Raw genomic sequence first — 17902 nt, 5'->3', positions numbered from 1 at the left:
AGACCATTTTTGCTTTAGTTACTGTTCATGTAGGGTGTTAGGTTTGAGGGCTAGCCTAAGACTGTCATTTTCCTACTTTCCTACTTCCCTCAGAGCTGGGATTATTTTTTTTGAAATTGTTTTAAATTCTTTTTTTCCTGTTTTAAATACTTTATTTTATTTTTTTCAAATTTTTATTATCAAACTGATGTACAGAGAGGTTACAGTTTCATACATTAGGCATTGGATACATTGCTTGTATTGTTTGTTACCTTGTCCCTCATACCCCCCTGCCCCCTCCCCCTTACCCTTTCTCCCCCTGAGGTGTTCAGTTCACTTACACCAAACAGTTTTGCAAGTATTGCTTTTGTAGTTGTTTGTCTTTTTTTACCTGGTGTCTCTCAATTTTGGTATTCCCTTTCAATTTCCTAGTTCCAATACCAGTATACACGGTTTCCAATATACTCAGATAAGATTACAGAGATAGTGTAGGTACAACCACAGGAAGGTAATACAAGAACATCATCAATAATAGAAGCTACAGATACACATGGGACGTTGAAAGTAGTTACAACTGTGATATAACAATTGTCTCCATAACATGGAGTTCATTTCACTTAGCATCATCTTAGGTGTTCATAAGGTTATAGCTATTGGGCCTTGTGATGCTCTGCTATGACTTGCCTAAACCTGTACTAATTATTCCCAATAAGGGAGACCATAGAGTCCATGTTTCTTTGGATCTGGCTCACTTCACTTAGTATAATTTTGTCCAAGTCCTTCCATTTCCTTACAAATGGGACAATGTCATTCTTTCTGATAGAGGCATAAAATTCCATTGTGTATATGTACCACATTTTCCTGATCCATTCGTCTACTGAGGGGCATCTGGGTTGGTTCCAGATTCTCGCTATGACAAATTGTGCTGCGATGAACATTGTTGTGCTGGTGGCTTTACTGTGATTTTGTTTGTGGTCTTTTGGATAGATACCCAAAAGTGGGGCTGCTGGGTCATAGGGGAGTTCTATATTTACCCTTCTGAGGAATCTCCATACTGCTTGCCAGAGTGGCTGAACCAGTTAGCCTAGAATCCTCCCTATGGATCTCTGCCTCCTGAGAAGTTGAGGTGACAGGTGTGTGGTGTTAAAAGCGAAGTCTCTATATATTATTACTGAATTAGAACCATTTTAAAGATTGTGGGGAAAGCTCTCTCATCTCCATTAAAAGAATCCACACACACATTGTCCCAGAGATGTTCCCTGATGTTTAAACTACATTGCAAAAATGTCTTCTATTGCCAGGCGCCAGTGGCTCATGCCCGTTATCCTAGCTACTCAGGAGGCTGAGATCTGAGGATCAAACTTCAAAGCCAAGCCCATGTAGGAAAGTCTGTGAGACTCTTATTTCCAATTAACAAACAGAAAACAAGATGTGGCTCTGTGGCCCAGGGTTCAAGCCCCATGACCGGAAAAATAAAAGTGTATTGTCATCTTTGGGTCTCCAGTAGGATACAGCTGTTTGTTTTTGCATGCCAGTCAGTACTGGCTTTGAACTCAGCCCTGTAACTGTCTATTAACTTTTTCCCCTCAAGGCTGGCATTCTTCTACTTCAGCCACCACTTCCCTACTTCAGCTTCTTAATTGTTAATTAGAGATAAGAACCTCATGAACTTTTCTGTGTGGGTTATCTTTGAACTGCAATCCTCATATCTCAGCTGCCAAGTACCTAGAATTATAGGTGTGAACCACAAGCATCTGGCTGATCTGGCTGATACATCTGTTTCAGCTAAAACATTCGATGGTCACAAGAGAAAACATTTAAAGGATTTGACTTTGGGGTCAGAAGTCAATAAAATAATTTGTATTGTGTAGTTAGCTTTTAGTGCCTTTTTAAAAATTAAACTCCACTTTATTGTTTTTTCCCATGTTTCCTTCTTATTTACAAAACAGAAATTCTAGAACTAAACTCCTTATAATGCTCAATTTAATTTTTCATTCTCTCAAGATGCTATTCTAAAATTTAAAAAATCAAGTATATTTTATCCAGCTTCCTTTTTATTTCTAGTAGAACCACTTAAACATTTTAATTAACATAATTATTTTACATGTTTATGGTATATAGCATTATAATTTGATACATGTATTGAACATGAGTCAAATAAGGACAATTAATATTCCCATATCCTCAAATACTATCATTTCCATCTCGTGAGCCCCCAAGCTCTCATTCTGTAGTTATTTTGACATTGAGAATTAGCTGTTGTCAATTATAGATGTCCAGTTGTGTCATTCAGTAAAACAATTTTTCCAAAGGAATTTCACAGTTGAAGATCTTGGCCCCAAATTAAATTGTTGCAATGAATAAGGCAACCAAAGTGTTTATTAGAAATAATAAAAAGCAAAAATATTATAACTACACAGCCACTCTGGTTTTTGAAAGTTTATAGAAGTCTCAGAGAGGAAAATTGTCATAATAGAAGCTGCCATTCTCATTATTGGCAGTATATAAAACATATATAAACTACAATTTTTTTCAAAAAAATATTAAAAGTAGATTCTCATTCCTGACCTAGAGTGCTTTCTGACTTAGATCTCCATGGGCAGAAGTCAGTTGTGAAATTGAAATGTTACCACATACCAATATTTAATTCTCACATGAAGCTGGACGCTTTGCTACATGTGGCCAAGGGAATACATAATCAGGTAATTACTCGGAGCTCTGCATGACTCCAGCATGGTAGAGAGATGCAGTGTTTTATAGAAAATGAATCGCTAGCTCTCACCGTTCAGTAAATGTTCTAAAATACTTTTTAAAAGAATTGTATTTTGAAAACATATCTCTTGTTATTTTATTATGGTAAATGATGGTAAGTATCCATCCTTTATCAATTAACTGGAAGTTATATAGAGGTTTATAAATCATCACAAACTAAAATATCCTGAAGATATATCTTTCTAGCCATGTGGTTTTGAGATGAGTAAAGATAACATGGCATCATTATAAACTAGAAGTCAAACTATAAATCTTAGATATGAGGTCTGCCACTGTAGTCAGAACAATGAATGTGCAGAAGAGGGAAGCCAATGATGCACGCATTTTAATTATGCAATACATAGTGAGCAAAAGTATGTGGAAATAATAAAAGGAAATGGCATAAGTTGGTGGAAGAATTGTTTCCATACAATATTTCCAATAGCACAATCATAATACACCTGTTTTCTTTGTGATTGTGAATGAAGTTTTGCTCCTTTTTTGGGGGGGGGTTCTTTTCTTTTTTGGTACTGGGGAATCAAACCCAGGATGTTGCACTTTCTTGTTGCCTGTTAGGCAGGTGCTTTGTCATTGAGCTACATCCCAGCCCTTTGCTATTTTTAACCATGTGAGGGTTTAAAGTTGTTGAGGAAAGAGATTTGGAGGACAGAAGTTGTGTCCCATGTGTATATACAGTAAAGAATGAGGCTCTGTCCAGGCAGCAAAATCTAGCAATGTGATTCTATTATTCTTGTCAGCTAGCTAGTGTTGGCATTCAAAGACTTTGTTCCTGCTGTCAAATTTATTATCAAGTTAGGAAATAGATAAATAGTTCTAAATAACTAATAAACAATATCTGAATTTTTCAATGCTGGTCAGAACACATACAATCTTGGGATAGACTCACTATGATGAAAGGAGGGACCACAGGGAAGGAGAGACAACATAGACATAAGATGTCGATGATGTGGAGAGATAGCTTCTGGGTGTCAGAACTGTTCTTACATAGACCCAGTTTCTGGGTGAGTGAAGTGTGATAAGGAGACTCCTTGAGCCTTGGAAAGAAGTATTTATTAGTTAGTGAAATCCAGGAAATCTTACCTTTTATTTTGCTAAATTCTTGATATTTGAGGAAGGGTGAGAAGAAGATTGGCAGATTTGTTTGCTTGTTGTTTGGACTTCTTGTTTCTTTTTGTTGTTGTTGTTGTTGGGTTTTTTGTTTTTTTTTTTTGATAGTCCTGGGGCTTGAACTCAGAGCCTGAGCACTGTCCCTGGTTTCCTTTTTGCTCAAGGCTAGCACTCTGCCACTTGAGCCACAGCACCAGTTCTGGCCATTTCTATATATGTGGTGCTGGGGAATCGAACCCAGGGCTTCATGTATATGAGGCAAGCTGCTCTTGCCACCAGGCCATATTGGCAGCCCTGACTTCTTGTTTCTTTTCCTTTCTTTTTTCTAATGCTAGAGGGAAGGAGGGCTGGATGGCAATATTAGGACCAGAGACTGGTTGAGGTTAAAAATTAAGACAAAATAACGATCATTTCATTTATGCAGAAATGACTCCAGTTGGAAGATAATAATATAGGAGGTGGGAGTTAAGGCAGTGGGAGTTGAACCTATTTAAAAGGCTCATCACAGTGGAGGTAGTCTAGGCTCAGCTTTCATGGTGGCCCTATCTTTCCATCCTCAGTAAAGGTTACATTTGAATCTCAAGACTCAGTGTGATGAGCTCAGGTGTCATAGTAGATTGTGTGTGTGTGTGTGCACACACATGCACATGTGTAATCTACTTCTTGTTTCTACACCATCCTGTCTGCTTTCACTCTCCTCTGGAATGTTTCTTTTCTTAACTACATTGGAAACTGATATGCCTTTCTTTCAAATATCAGTCACCTGGGAATACTTTGCTGTTGCTATCACAAGAAATTCTTTGTGAACAAACTATATAACATAAAAGCCCCTGGAAACACATCTGGTACAGCAGGAGAAAGCATGGAAAGAGAGAGCAGAGTTGGAAATAAGAATTTTCTGTAAGACTGGATAGTGATGTATCCTAGAGGCATCCTAAAGGAAGTCAAGCTAGCACAGAGCATCATAAAACAATGCAGAAATAAGAGGGTTAACAAACAGAGCCATTACGCCATTACTACATAGACATACTGGTTCTTGGTTCTTGGTAAAATCCCTTAATGATTTTCAAGTATATATACACACACACACACTTGTTTCTTACTTATAAATTATAAAACTGAATATGTAATTTAAACCATGAAAATAACTAGTAAATAGATTAAAATATTTTCTTAAATATATTGACAAAGAAAGAGTGACATAAGATGAAGGTAAAACTAGAGAACGGTAAATGAAGAAAAATTAGAGACAATGATGGAAGATGGGCTAATGTCAGTAGGAGCTCTCTTCTGATTCAGACACTGTGGTTTTCATGCAGACTAATAAAAGTCTCCTCTAGCAGGTACTAAAATCCATCTTCTGAAATGGAGATCATCATAAAACTGAATAAATGAAGCAAAGGAGAAAAGTTTTGTTCTTGGTATAAGATATTTCTATAAACTTACGTCTAAAGAGAGGAAGAGCAATGGACACTGAAAACATCATAATTTAAGTATGAGCATAGTAATTCCTATAATCCCACTTATTCAAGAGTTGGAGTGTTTCAGTCCTGGAGCAAGCCCCTGCAAAATAACGAAGCCACACCTAAAAAACAAAAAGAAGTGGAGGTATGACTCTAGCCATACAGTACTTGCTTAACAAGCAGGAGGCCATGAGTTCAAATCCCAGTACCACCAAAATATATGTGAGTGTATGTGTGTATATATATAATGTATTTTGATCTAAGGTAACAAGTAATTGTATTTATCTTCTATACACAAATACTTTTAAATATTTATTGAGCTCTATGACATTTGAAAGAGATTATATTACTGTTGTTCTCAACACTGATGAGTTAGTGGGCCAATCCATATCTCTCACACTGTTCACACTGCTTCTTTTAGGAATGATAAAAGCAGATTTCTTCATAATTTACAATGATACTTAATGGGAAAAGGCAAATATCTGATAAAGCACTTTTGAACAACATAATTTTAAGTGAATTCACTTTGCAGAGACACTTTGAAATAGTAATAATGTCTTCTGTTTAGCAATTCTCAAAGACTACCAAATGCATAATCTTGTGTATAGCCAGTAGATTCTTTGACTCATAACATTATGTTCATTAATGTGATGTTTCAAAATAAGCAGAACATTTATTATACATTCAAATGAGGAGTGTAAGTGTAAATTTAAGCTGGTTGTCACATATATAGAATGCCCACTCTTGTAGACTGTGTTCAGATGATGTAAACAAAAGTAGCTAATATGTTAAATACTCATATTCTGTTCATTTTATCTCCACATCATAAAACTGAAGCTTATAGAAATCACTATTTTCCCAAAAGGCCTGTATTGAAGTGATTCTATTCAGTGGGCAAATGTATGTTAGACACATGCTATGTGCTAGGAAGTTTCCAACTATGGAATTCCAGTTCTAATAGTTAACAACGCTGACAAGTTTCCTGCTTTTATGGCATGTGCTCTGTCCCCAGGATTATTGCTCTTAATCAATGCACTGTGGGTCCTACTTTAGGTACTTAAAAAAAAAAATCACTCCCACCCTGTAAAACATCGGATTTATCCTCATTAAATAGATTAGGCAATGCTTCACAAAATTGGCATTTATTCCCCAAGTCCTATAGCTCTGACAGTCTACAAAGCACTTCCCATGCTGACACAGGAGACCTCCAATTTATAAACAAACGTTTGCCAAAGTAAACCTTTATATTACAAATGCTATTTGTTTAAGAAGGTTCTAGGCCTGAAATTCATGCTTCTAGGGTCTAAGTGTTCCATGGAGAAGAGCAGCCACAGGGTTAATCTAGATTGACATCCTTGGGGAATCCCATTAAATTGCTCCTTTGTTTGGGAGTCAGTTTACTTAGTGACACAAATAGACAGCCATTGCTTTGGCAAACTCAAAAAGACAACAAGAACCTATTTGTTCGCTCCCATCTTAGCCAATGGCAGTGGACAGTGTCCTCTGAAATAATACATTTTTAAATGCAGGCTTTTGAAACTGGAAATCACCTCTGTCAAAAATACCATGGCTGGACGTGGTTTCCAAATCTTTGTCTAGGATGAATTTGTTTATAAGCAAAACAAACACAAAGCAACTCTGGTTTTGGTTTTGGTTTTGTTTCTGCCTCCCTGTAAGTTTCAAGTACATCATCAGCAATCATTGGAAACTTTGCACTTATCACATAAAACACTTGGAAAACTTAATGAAAAGAACTGTACAGTCAGATTGATGGAATGCAGCAACACTAGATAAATGCTTTTTTATTCGAAGCTTGACATACATGGCTCACAATCACAAAATGTGAACTAAGTTTACTTTCTGCAATATGTATAACAAGAAGAGTAAATGTGTTCTAAATTTTTATATATTTTTTTGTCTTTGGCCTGCACAAAATTCTTGTGTAATCCTCAAATATAGAGTAAGGGTTTTAGTAAAATAATATGAAACATACATTCATGGTACCCAAAACAGTATTTTTCATTAACATCTAAAAATGTTTGCTAAGTACATGTAAAGCTATATGATAGCAAATTTAATCAGGAATTATAAAACACCATAGGACTATTATTTAGAAACCACTAACTACTACAGAAGTCACTGACAATAGTTTTTTTTTATGTGTATTATCTCTGTGCAAATATAAGATAACAAGAAACTTTGAATAAAGGGAGTCCTTGAAAGAGGAAACTTCCACTGTTCATCATATACCCTATTACTGTCTTGCTTAGTTCTTTTTGGAAGGATGATACAGAAGGGAGATAAAGTCTTTGCAATTAATAAAATCATGCTGAGGACTTTATTGATTATAATATAAAATTTAATTAATACATATACCTTTAAAAATAAGGATATTGCCAGACAGCTAGTGGCTCATACCTGCAATCCTAGCTACTCAGTAGGCTGAGATTGGGGATCACAGTTCAAATCTAGCCTGGGCAGGAAAGTCTATGAGACTCTTGTCTAATTAACCACTAGAACATGGGAAGTGGATCTGTGGCTCAAAGTTAGCCTTGAGCACAAAAAGGCTCCAGGACAGCTCCCACGCCTTAAATTTAAGCCCCATGACCAACAAAAACATCAATAAACCATTTACTTTATATTGTCATCCCAAGGAATGTCATTTTTAAATAACACTGGTTAAACTTAAACATCTACTGACTATTCTTCATGTGTTTATTTTTTTCGTAATCATCCCCTTAGGTGTAGCCATAATAATATGTAAAATAGTGAACTATTAGGATGCAAAGTTTCTAGAAAACACATATTCCACCTCTTAGCTAGAAATATTCCCTTGCAAATGTAGCCTGCAAATATATATGCATACATATATATCAGTTAAATGATTTAAGATTAGAAAGAATTAGGATTTCCTGATTGTGTTGTTTGTGGGTGTTTACCGCCTCGCAAGATATAGAACACTGAGGTGCATCTGAATCTTCTCTAGCTTGGATGTGAAAAGAAAGCATTTCCTCAAAATTTGAGGGTATGTACAGACAGAAAAAAAATCACTCCATGATTCCATTTCATATGCACTTTCCTGCCCAGCATTTAGTCCTGTTTTCAAATGAAATTATTAAGGTTTAAAAATACATAATTTAAGGGAAGTGGGAAAGCTATTTTGTCTGTTGCCTCCCAAATGCATTAAAAATATCCCTTTTGTAAGGCATCTTGGAGGAGCATGCAAATTACAAAGCTGGTGAGAACTAGTATTGAAAAATACCGTGCTATATCTTCATGTGATATTTAAGACAATTACTGAAGGGAACTACTACCCACATTTCTTTCAGAATCATTTCTGGAGAACAGCTAAAAATGCTGCTAACTATAAGAGACGCGATCTGTCAAAATGTATTAAAGTGACACACTGCTAATGTGAGTTCAACCTAAAAAAATACATTCTGTAATGAAATGCTTTCTGTAAACTCAGAAAGGCTAGGAAGCACAGTTCTCTGCTAAATTAGCCAGTATTAGAGACCCATGGTGGTGTGGTATAGAAATGGTAATTTGACTCCCTGTAGTAGCATACTAATGTCCCTTAATATTTATCCATAAGTGTATTTGCTTTTCTGAATAAATCTGAAGGGACTAGAAATTACTTTTCTCCAAGAAAGAGAGGGGAAGATTTGGAAGAATGAGGTGTGGCAAAAAGAAAAGACATTTATTTCCCCTTCCCACCTTCTGATATTTTCCTTTAGCTTATAGAAATGTGTGCATTGACACACACACACATACACACACATACATAAAAACACACATGCATTAGGTGTGGACATACTGAGCACTTCGAGTGTTTTTTCCCCTTCTTTCTCTAAAATGTGAGTGGCAAATATGGAATCCAGGCTTCTTTTTCCCTCATTCAGAATAGTCAGAATCTCCATCCATCATGCATATCTAGTCTTCATTTAAGAAAAGGCAAGCTCACATTGACATCCTAGAAAGGAGTCCAAAATACTTTATATCCTCCTAAAACTTAGTAATGAAGTACCAAAAGACTTTACAGAGGTCAAATTTGGGGAAATGAAAAGGTGTCATGCCCTCCTGATGATTTTGTTATTTGCTCAGATTCACAGACTTTATCTGATTCCATTGTTAGGGCCCTTTTCAGAGGTACCTGTCATGGAGGAACTCATAAAGGTGAGGAAAGTTATGGAGAATATTTTCTCCTTGTTACACATGAAATACAGAAATAAAAAAGGGAATTTTTCTCACTCGTAGGTATTTCATAATCCACACACAAGTCTCTGTATTCAAAGGTCTACACATGGCAGATGGGATGCTGTATGAAGAGGGTTTTACCACCTTGAACTGAGTACACTTGTTTTCCATGATCAAGATGGGCTGCATTGTCCTAATTTCTAGTTTGAAATTCTCTCATGAAGGAGGATTTAAACTCTTCAAGTTTGCAAAAAGCTATAGAGTTTTGAGAGTGATTTTCTTTTGGAGTGCTCTATCAAATTACAAAGCTAGTATTTTGGGCTCTTATGTTTCAAATATAGTTAAATTCCATCGAGAAATGAGAAGCCGTGAAATTATATCATCATTAACAGGTTGACCTCTTTATAGTTGTGCTCGAGGTTCTCTGATTGTCAGGTCCGGATTTTCTTCTTCCAGCCTGTTTTACCTTCTTCCACTTCATGTCCCATTAATTGACTGGCCTTCTGAGTTTTCTTTGTACAAACCTTACATGTTCCCACATGGTGACTTTTCGCATTATTTTCCCAATGCCCTCACAAATGTTGTATTCTTGTTAATGTGTCCCTCGGTGGACTCAGACCCTAGGTATAGCTTGAGGTTGTTATGGATTACAAGGTGCCCATGAATCACCCGGATTGCCTAACAGTGGTGAAGATTATAATTTTGTTGTTCTGTGAGAATCCAGAATGCATTACTCACTTCCAGTGTAGGTGATGCTGGACCCACTTCGAGAAACACACCTATACTGAGCTGTGGGGGTTCACCCCTGTATGTAATCCCAGCTACTGGGAGGCTGAGATCTGAGGAATGTGGTTCCAAGCCAGTTTAGCAGGAAAGTCTGTAAGACTCTTATCTCTAATTAACTACTAAAAAGAAATCCAGAACCAAAGCTGTGGCTCAAGTGGTAGGGCACTTGACTTGAGCAGACATAGATTAAAGACAGCACCTAGGTCTTGAGTTCAATCCTAGGACCAGTACAAAACACGAAAAACAAACAAAACAAATGAAAAAGAGAAAAGACATAGTCCAGAAAACATTTTTCTTTGGCTTGTTAGCTTTCTGGCAATAGACTTACATGAAAATATTTTTTCCCAGAAGAAAAACAAAAAAAGTATTTTGGTGTTTTTTTTTAATTAATTCCCAGAAATCCCATCCATTATTCGCTACCTTCCTGGCTGGTTGAAAATATTCAGGAGAAAGAGAGCTTAATGTGAGTTAATGAAATTGCTATTAATCACTTCTGGAGAAAAAGTAGAAATCCTAAGAACAGGTGATAATTTGCTTCACTTTCGTACTGCCTCTTCTAGCTCCATAGTTAAAAACAACAACAAACAGCAATTGTTTCTGGAAAGGGCAGGTTTAGGAGCAAAATAATGCTTTTGCAAACCTCAGGAATCAGTCTCAGAGTCTGTGGACTGTGCTCTTCCAACTGGAGAGTCCTGTATTTGTAATAAATTCCTTTTGCTCTGGATGAGTTCTGCATTTTCAATGAGGTTAACTTGGCAACATCCTAGTTGATTTTAATAAAAATAGCTGCTTTGAGGACAGGGAGCTGAGGTTGCCAAATTTACAGCTGCCTTGCACAATTACTCTTACACCTCCTTCAGGGCTACTTAGAACCAGTAAGCAAATTAAGTGTATCGATTGCAATTTTGTTGGACTAACCCCGCTTATTTTTTTTTCTTCAGGAATACACTTGATGTGTTTTAGTATGTGTCTGTTCAGAGTGGTCTCTTTTCTTTTCAGCCATAACACAAAGACAACATCATGGCTGGATCCACGACTTGCGAAAAAGGCTAAACCTCCAGAAGAGTGCAAAGAAAATGGTAGGTTATTAAGTTTTTATGGTGTTTCAACAATGCATTTGAGAATGTGTGAGAGTGTGTATGTGAGGGTGTGTGTGTGTGTATGTGTGTGTGTGCGTGTGTGTCTCACCAAAAGAAACAATCTACTGGAAGCAGTTTTCTAACTGTAATAGTTAATGCTCAGATAGGAGAGAGAATTAACATGGCATTTTATCAGGGCCATGTGGGTTTGCTTTTCTTCCCTGAATATCACATCTCTGTCATCTCCGTGTGTTCTGTTTAACTCCCGGCCTGACTTTCCACCACCTTCTAAGCACTTTTTGTTTGCAATATGTCTCTATGAGCACTCTGATATTTCCACTGGAGTCAGATAGAATGCAAAGCAATATAATGTAGTAGAACTACAATAATATCTGATTTTGTGTTCAAAGGCATAACATTCTGTATTACATTCAGTATTACAAATTTGTGTGTACATACATAAATAAAATAACTAATTGCATGAATGTATTAGATTATCCTTGATGTTTTTCAGTTCTCAGTGTAAATATGGCAAACTTGTTTTTAAATAGAGTGTTTCTGTGCATGTGAAGAAGAAAAAAATAACTTAGATTACTAGATGAACAAAAAATTCTGTCATTGTTAAACTAATATGCTTTTTTAGATATTGAATTAAATGTTAACAGAGAACTTAGAATTTAGCTAGAATGATAGTGTGTTCTGCCGATGGTTTAATTGACCACATTCATAGGCTTTAGCTTATCAAATTATTGGAGCCCTGTTTAGATGTATCTGTCAATGAGCAACTCTTTTTTTTTTTTTTTGAGGAACTCTTTTTTTTTTTTTCTTCAAATTTTTATTATCAAACTGATGTACAGAAAGGTTACAGTTTCATACGTTAGGCACTGGATACATTTCTTGTACAGTTTGTTACCTTGTCCCTCATACCCCCCCCTCCTCCCCCTTCCCCCCCCACAAAGGTGTTCAGTTCACTTACACCAAACAGTTTTGCAAGTATTGCTTTTGTAGTTGTTTGTCTTTTTTTACCCTGTGTCTCTCAAATTTGGTATTCCCTTTCAATTTCCTACTTCCAATACCAGTATACATGGTTTCCAATATACTCAGGTAAGATTACAGAGATAGTGTAGGTACAACCACAGGAAGGTGATACAAGAACATCATCAATAATAGAAGCTACAGATACACATAGGACGTTGAAAGTAGTTACAACTGTTTTTGAGGAACTCTTAAAGGTAAAAAAAAGTGACTAAATATTTGAACTTTTAGAAAAGTTTCTATAAAGTCAACTTTTAAAAGGCCTCTAATGTTGAAAGTCCTTTCATTTTAGTGGCAATTCTAGCTTTCCTAAATAATATCATGTATTCCTCACTTAAGGCAACTCTTCAAAAGTTAGACATGGTACGAAGTTAAATTAAAAATGAAAAAATGCTGTTTCGTGTATATATAATGCATAAATATATATTCATATTCATAATTCTTTCCTCCTATATCTTAGTATAACTGTGTGATTGAATTCAATAAATTATTATATGACTTGAACTCTTGTGCACAATTAGGTTGCATTTCATTGATAAGATAGGTTATAAATTAAAATGACCTGATTTGTTATTGTTGAGAGTAACAATTTACTTATGCCACAGATGTGAGAATCCTAAGTACATACTAATTAAAATGAGTTGAATATGTTTGTAGTTATGTGACATATGAACTTCTCAGATGCCTTGCTTCTTTAAGTTGTTCATTGTATTTTTGTTATTTATTTATTTATCTATCTATCTATTTATTTATTTATTGTCAGTCCTGGGCCTTGGACTCAGAGCACTGTCCTTGGCTTTTTTTTTTTTTTTTGGCCAGTCCTGGGCCTTGGACTCAGGGCCTGAGCCCTGTCCCTGGCTTCTTCCCGCTCAAGGCTAGCACTCCGCCACTTGAGCCACAGCGCCGCTTCTGGCCGTTTTCTGTATATGTGGTGCTGGGGAATCGAACCTAGGGCCTCGTGTATCCGAGGCAGGCACTCTTGCCACTAGGCTATATCCCCAGCCCTTGGCTTTTTTTTTTTTGCTCAAAGCTAGCACTCAGCCCCTTGAGCCACAGCGCCACTTCTGGCCATTTTCTATATGTGTCATGCTGGGGAATTGAACCCAGGGCTTCATGTATAGGAGGCAAGCACTTTTGCCACTAGGCCATATTCCCAGCCCCTCGTTTTATTTTTTTAAAAGCTATTACAGTCAAAATTTTTAATCTTACGGGAGATGGAGCCTATCATTTTGAATCGTATTAATATTTCAGTGTGACCAGTTTTTAGCACATCTGCATTTATCAGTCTTTTCAGAATAATAAATGCTTAAAATATGATGACAATAATCTATGAACTACATTTTGTCAGTCTTCTCAGGAGGGTAAATGTTTAAAATATGATGCTAATGACCTGTGAACTACATTTAACTGAAACATGACTCCAGGAGACCAAACAAGGTGGCATTTCCAGATACTTAGGAGGCAGAGATCTAGAGGATTGAGATTTGAGGCCAACCCAAACCAAAATTATATGTTAGTAATCCCTTGTAGTCAGTCCTAGCCATATGCTATATTGCCGGCCTGAACAAAAGCAAGAACCCATGTGAAAAATAACCTTAGAACCTAAAAGGGCTAGAGGAGTGGTCAAGCACTTTGCTAGTAAGCCTAAAGCCCTGCATTTAAACTTCAATATTGAACAGACTTCAATATTGAAAAATATTGAGGAAGGAAGAGGAAGGAAGGAAGGAAGGAAGGAAGGAAGGAAGGAAGGAAGGAAGGAAGGAAGGAAGGAAGGAAGGAAAGAAGGAAAGAAGGAAGGAAGGGGGAAAGGTCTAGAAAAAAGTTTATCAGAAATATTTACAACTATTCAATTACTATTTGTTTTCATTTCCTACAAAATAATTCATAGGCTTCATTCCACATATTATTGGAATGTTACATAATGGAAAATATATCTAATTCATTAGAATGCTTTTATTCTATACATACACTATTTTTTTCTTGCCAAGAAGGATGATTTGGTGTAACATTATCATGTATGCTTTGTTTTTCTTTTTGTTTAAATAGCATTGGCTACAGTTGCTTGTTTAAAATGTTCGATGTTAAGACAGTGCTCTACAGCCTGCTAATCAAATCAGTAGTGTGTCACACATCAGCTCAGGCATACAAAGTTAGTAGAGAGATTTTGTGAATGCTGGAATGAGGGTAAAATATGTTATTAAAAATGTAAATGTTTACATACACCTTGAGCTACAGCAGAGGAATCTATGTTTAGAAAACATAAATTTTTCATAATTGATAGTGAGAAAAAAATCTGTGTTTTTAAAAACTGAGAAATATTTGATCTCCACTTTCAGAGAAATATGTTTTACTGTAGAAACAACCTGGTTAGGATGGTCCAATGCAAAAGGAATTCTTTTCCTTTGTAAAATGTGTAAAAGGTACAACAAAGTTGATTAATTCCTAAACAATTTTTTCTACATTTTTGATTTTTAAATCATTTCTTACTTAGTTATGCAAAGTGGTTACCATTCAACATGTCAGTCTACAATTAATACCACAATTTAGAGAATTCTCACTATTCGAAGTATTATTACATCTGATCAAATGTATATTTAAAAGCTTTGGGGGCTTGTTGTTCAGTAATTTTGTCATCTATCTTCTCTAAGCCTTCTTCCATTATCTGATTTTTGGTATTCTTTGTGGTTCATATTTGTCTAATTCTTGAATGTTTTATAATTTTATTGGATAATATATGTTATGTATTTAATCTTTTAGATATTGAATATTTTTCTGTTCTTAAAATATTCATAAATATGAGTTATATTTGTTTACAAAAAAAATGTAACTGAGCTGGGAACAAGTGGCTCACCCCTGTAATCCTGTCTACTCAGGAGGCTGAGATCTGAGGATCATGCCTCGAAACCAGCCTGGGCAGGAAACTCTGTGAGACTCTTATCTCCAGCTAACACCAAAAAAAATGCCAGAAGTGGAGCTGTGGTTCAAGTGGTAAAGTACTAGACTTGAGCAAAAGAAGCTCATAGCATAAAGGCCCTGAGTTCAAGCCCTAGGATCAGAACCAAAAAAAAAAAAAATTGTAACTGTTGCAAATGATGACATCTTATACAACTAGGAAGTCTGATTGTTCTGGTGGACAGATAGAGAGAAAGGTGATAACCTCATCCAATCAAAATCAAGCTAGCAGCATGGTAAGACTCAGTCACCTCTCGTTTGTTCCATTCCTGGTCGGATTTGTGTGCCAGTGTTTTTACCCAGCAGACAAGTGCAGGTTGTTAAGCACTGTCTAAACAGGGCCAGGCAGTAAATATTTTAGGCTTTACGAGTTATCTCATCTCTTGGCAATTACTTATTGTGAGAAAACAGCCAAAGTCAATATATAAAGGTCTAGGATCTGTACCAATAAATCTTTATTTATGAACACAGAAATTTCAACATTCTGTACTTTTATGTAAAAAAATATTAGCCTTCTTTTGACTTTTACTTTAACCATTTGAAAATGTATCAACTGTTCACTTAGGGACCCACAGAAGTAGTCATGGGCGGAATTTAATCTACAAGGATGTTTCAGCATCCTGTGTTTATGTGAAGGCTTTCCCTTGATAGTTTTGAAGCTAATATTTTAAATACTTTTCTTTGTTGGACACTGGTAGCTCATGCCTGTAACCTAGCTACTACAGAGGCAAGATCTGAGGATCTCTGTGTGAAGCCAGCCCAGACAGGAAAGTCTATGAACTTCTTATCTTTAATTAACTAGCAAAACCCCATAAGTAAAGTGTCGCTCAAGAGACAGAATCCTACTTTGATGAAAATAGCTATGCACCCTGAGTACCCAAACCAAAACATACATACATATACATAACACAAACACACACTTATACACACACACACATGTGCATGCATGTGTGTGATGAAAAGAAAAATTTAAAGTGCTTTTTTAGAGTTTTAGTTTTGTATGGAGATACTGAGGCTTCAGAATTTGACAAACGTCAGGGGATGATTGGCTCTGTTGCTAAAGTCTCTCAGGTTTACATTCTTTTTTTAATGTTATTGTCAAGGTGATGTACAGATGGGGATACAGTTACATATACAAGGTAGTGAGTGCATTTCTTGTCAAACTTCCCTCATTTTTCTCCCACTTTCCCACTCCTCCCAATTCCCCCTCCCAGGTTGTACAGCTTATTTCCAACATATTGTCTTGTGAGTATCACTGGTGCATTGGCTTGCTGTTTGTCCTTTGTCTTACCAGTTTGTTTTTCCTCTTTCCTTCCCTTATTCAGATAAACGTATATACAATACCCAGGGTACCAAAATCAAATACAGCGACATCAGGGGATAAACCATAATAATAATAAAACTAAAGAAAAAAGAAATAACTTCACATCATACCTTAAAAACAACAGCAACAAAGAAAAACCTCTTGTTTCCATAGCTTGGAGCTCATTTCATTTAGCATTATCTCATGTGATCATATGTACATAGCTATTGAGCTATTATGATCCTCTGCTAGGACTATCCTAAACATATACTAATTATTACCAATGAGGGAAAGCATAGAGCTTACATTTCTTTGGATCTGGCTTACTTTACTTAGTATGATTTTTTCCCCAGTCTTTTCATTTCCTGATGAATAGGGCTATGTTATTCTTTCTGTAGTAGCATAGAATTCCATCATGCATATATACCATATTTTCCTGATTCATTCACCTACTGAGGGATGTCTGGGTTGGTCACCTATCTGATTTTAACTCGGTTTACATTCTGTCACTCCAGTCTCTGAAGTTTCCTTAGATCTTCCTGGTCCTCTAACTTCCAGCAGTGGCCTTTTTCCCAGGCCTCGTCTCCACTCTGAGTCCTAAGAGCCCATTGTCCATATAGCTAACTCCCACATCTCATGAGGTCCTCTTCTCTTGAGCCTTAGCTCTTAGACCTTGCTGCTTCTGTAGTTTTCTGATCACCTGAAATTACTTATTTTAACATTTTAATGAATTTCTGTTTTAGCATCAGTTCAAGTTCTTCATTCCATACTACCTAGAAGGGAAAATTTTAGTTCATTAGTTTTGAAATTGCATGTCTTGGACCTTACTAATAAGATATTTTAATTGATTATGCCATACATTATATGTATGTATTATATGTGTTTACATACTGTAAACATAACTGTGTAGGCATGTGCATATGAAAATTCAGATTGTGGATGCTTCGTTAGATCAGTTACACAAGAGCACGTAATTTCTTGTCAATGACAATGAGAGGAAGCTAAGTGAAATATCAGAAGAGAGAGATATCAACTGATTTAAGATATGTCCTTCAGTGGAACTGAAGATATTGTTCAAGTGGTAGAGAGCTATCCTTGAGCAAAGGAAGCTAATCAAGAGTAAAAGGCCTTGGGTTCAAACACAAAAAAATTTTATTATTATTATTATCTTTAGGCTGTAGGAAAAAAATACTCAAGTATTTTCTCCATCATATCAAAGGGTTAATATG

At 36.1% G+C, this 17902-nt stretch overlaps 1 protein-coding gene across 13 annotated transcripts in view; it reads left to right on the top strand.

Moving 5' to 3' along the window:
• Positions 1–17902, top strand: part of Magi2 (membrane associated guanylate kinase, WW and PDZ domain containing 2) — a 1248503-nt gene that overhangs the window by 816551 nt on the left and 414050 nt on the right. For all 13 annotated transcript variants that reach the window (XM_048339896.1, XM_048339895.1, XM_048339899.1 and 10 more), the window contains one exon: positions 11304–11383. In XM_048339896.1, coding sequence (XP_048195853.1) covers positions 11304–11383 — 80 coding nt within the window. The remainder of the gene's footprint in view (positions 1–11303; positions 11384–17902) is intronic.

Source organism: Perognathus longimembris, chromosome 2 (assembly GCF_023159225.1).
Source record: "Perognathus longimembris pacificus isolate PPM17 chromosome 2, ASM2315922v1, whole genome shotgun sequence".
NCBI lineage: Eukaryota > Metazoa > Chordata > Mammalia > Rodentia > Heteromyidae > Perognathus > Perognathus longimembris.
Note: the sequence above shows the minus strand (reverse complement) of the source record. Positions and strands in the feature narration are given on the sequence as shown.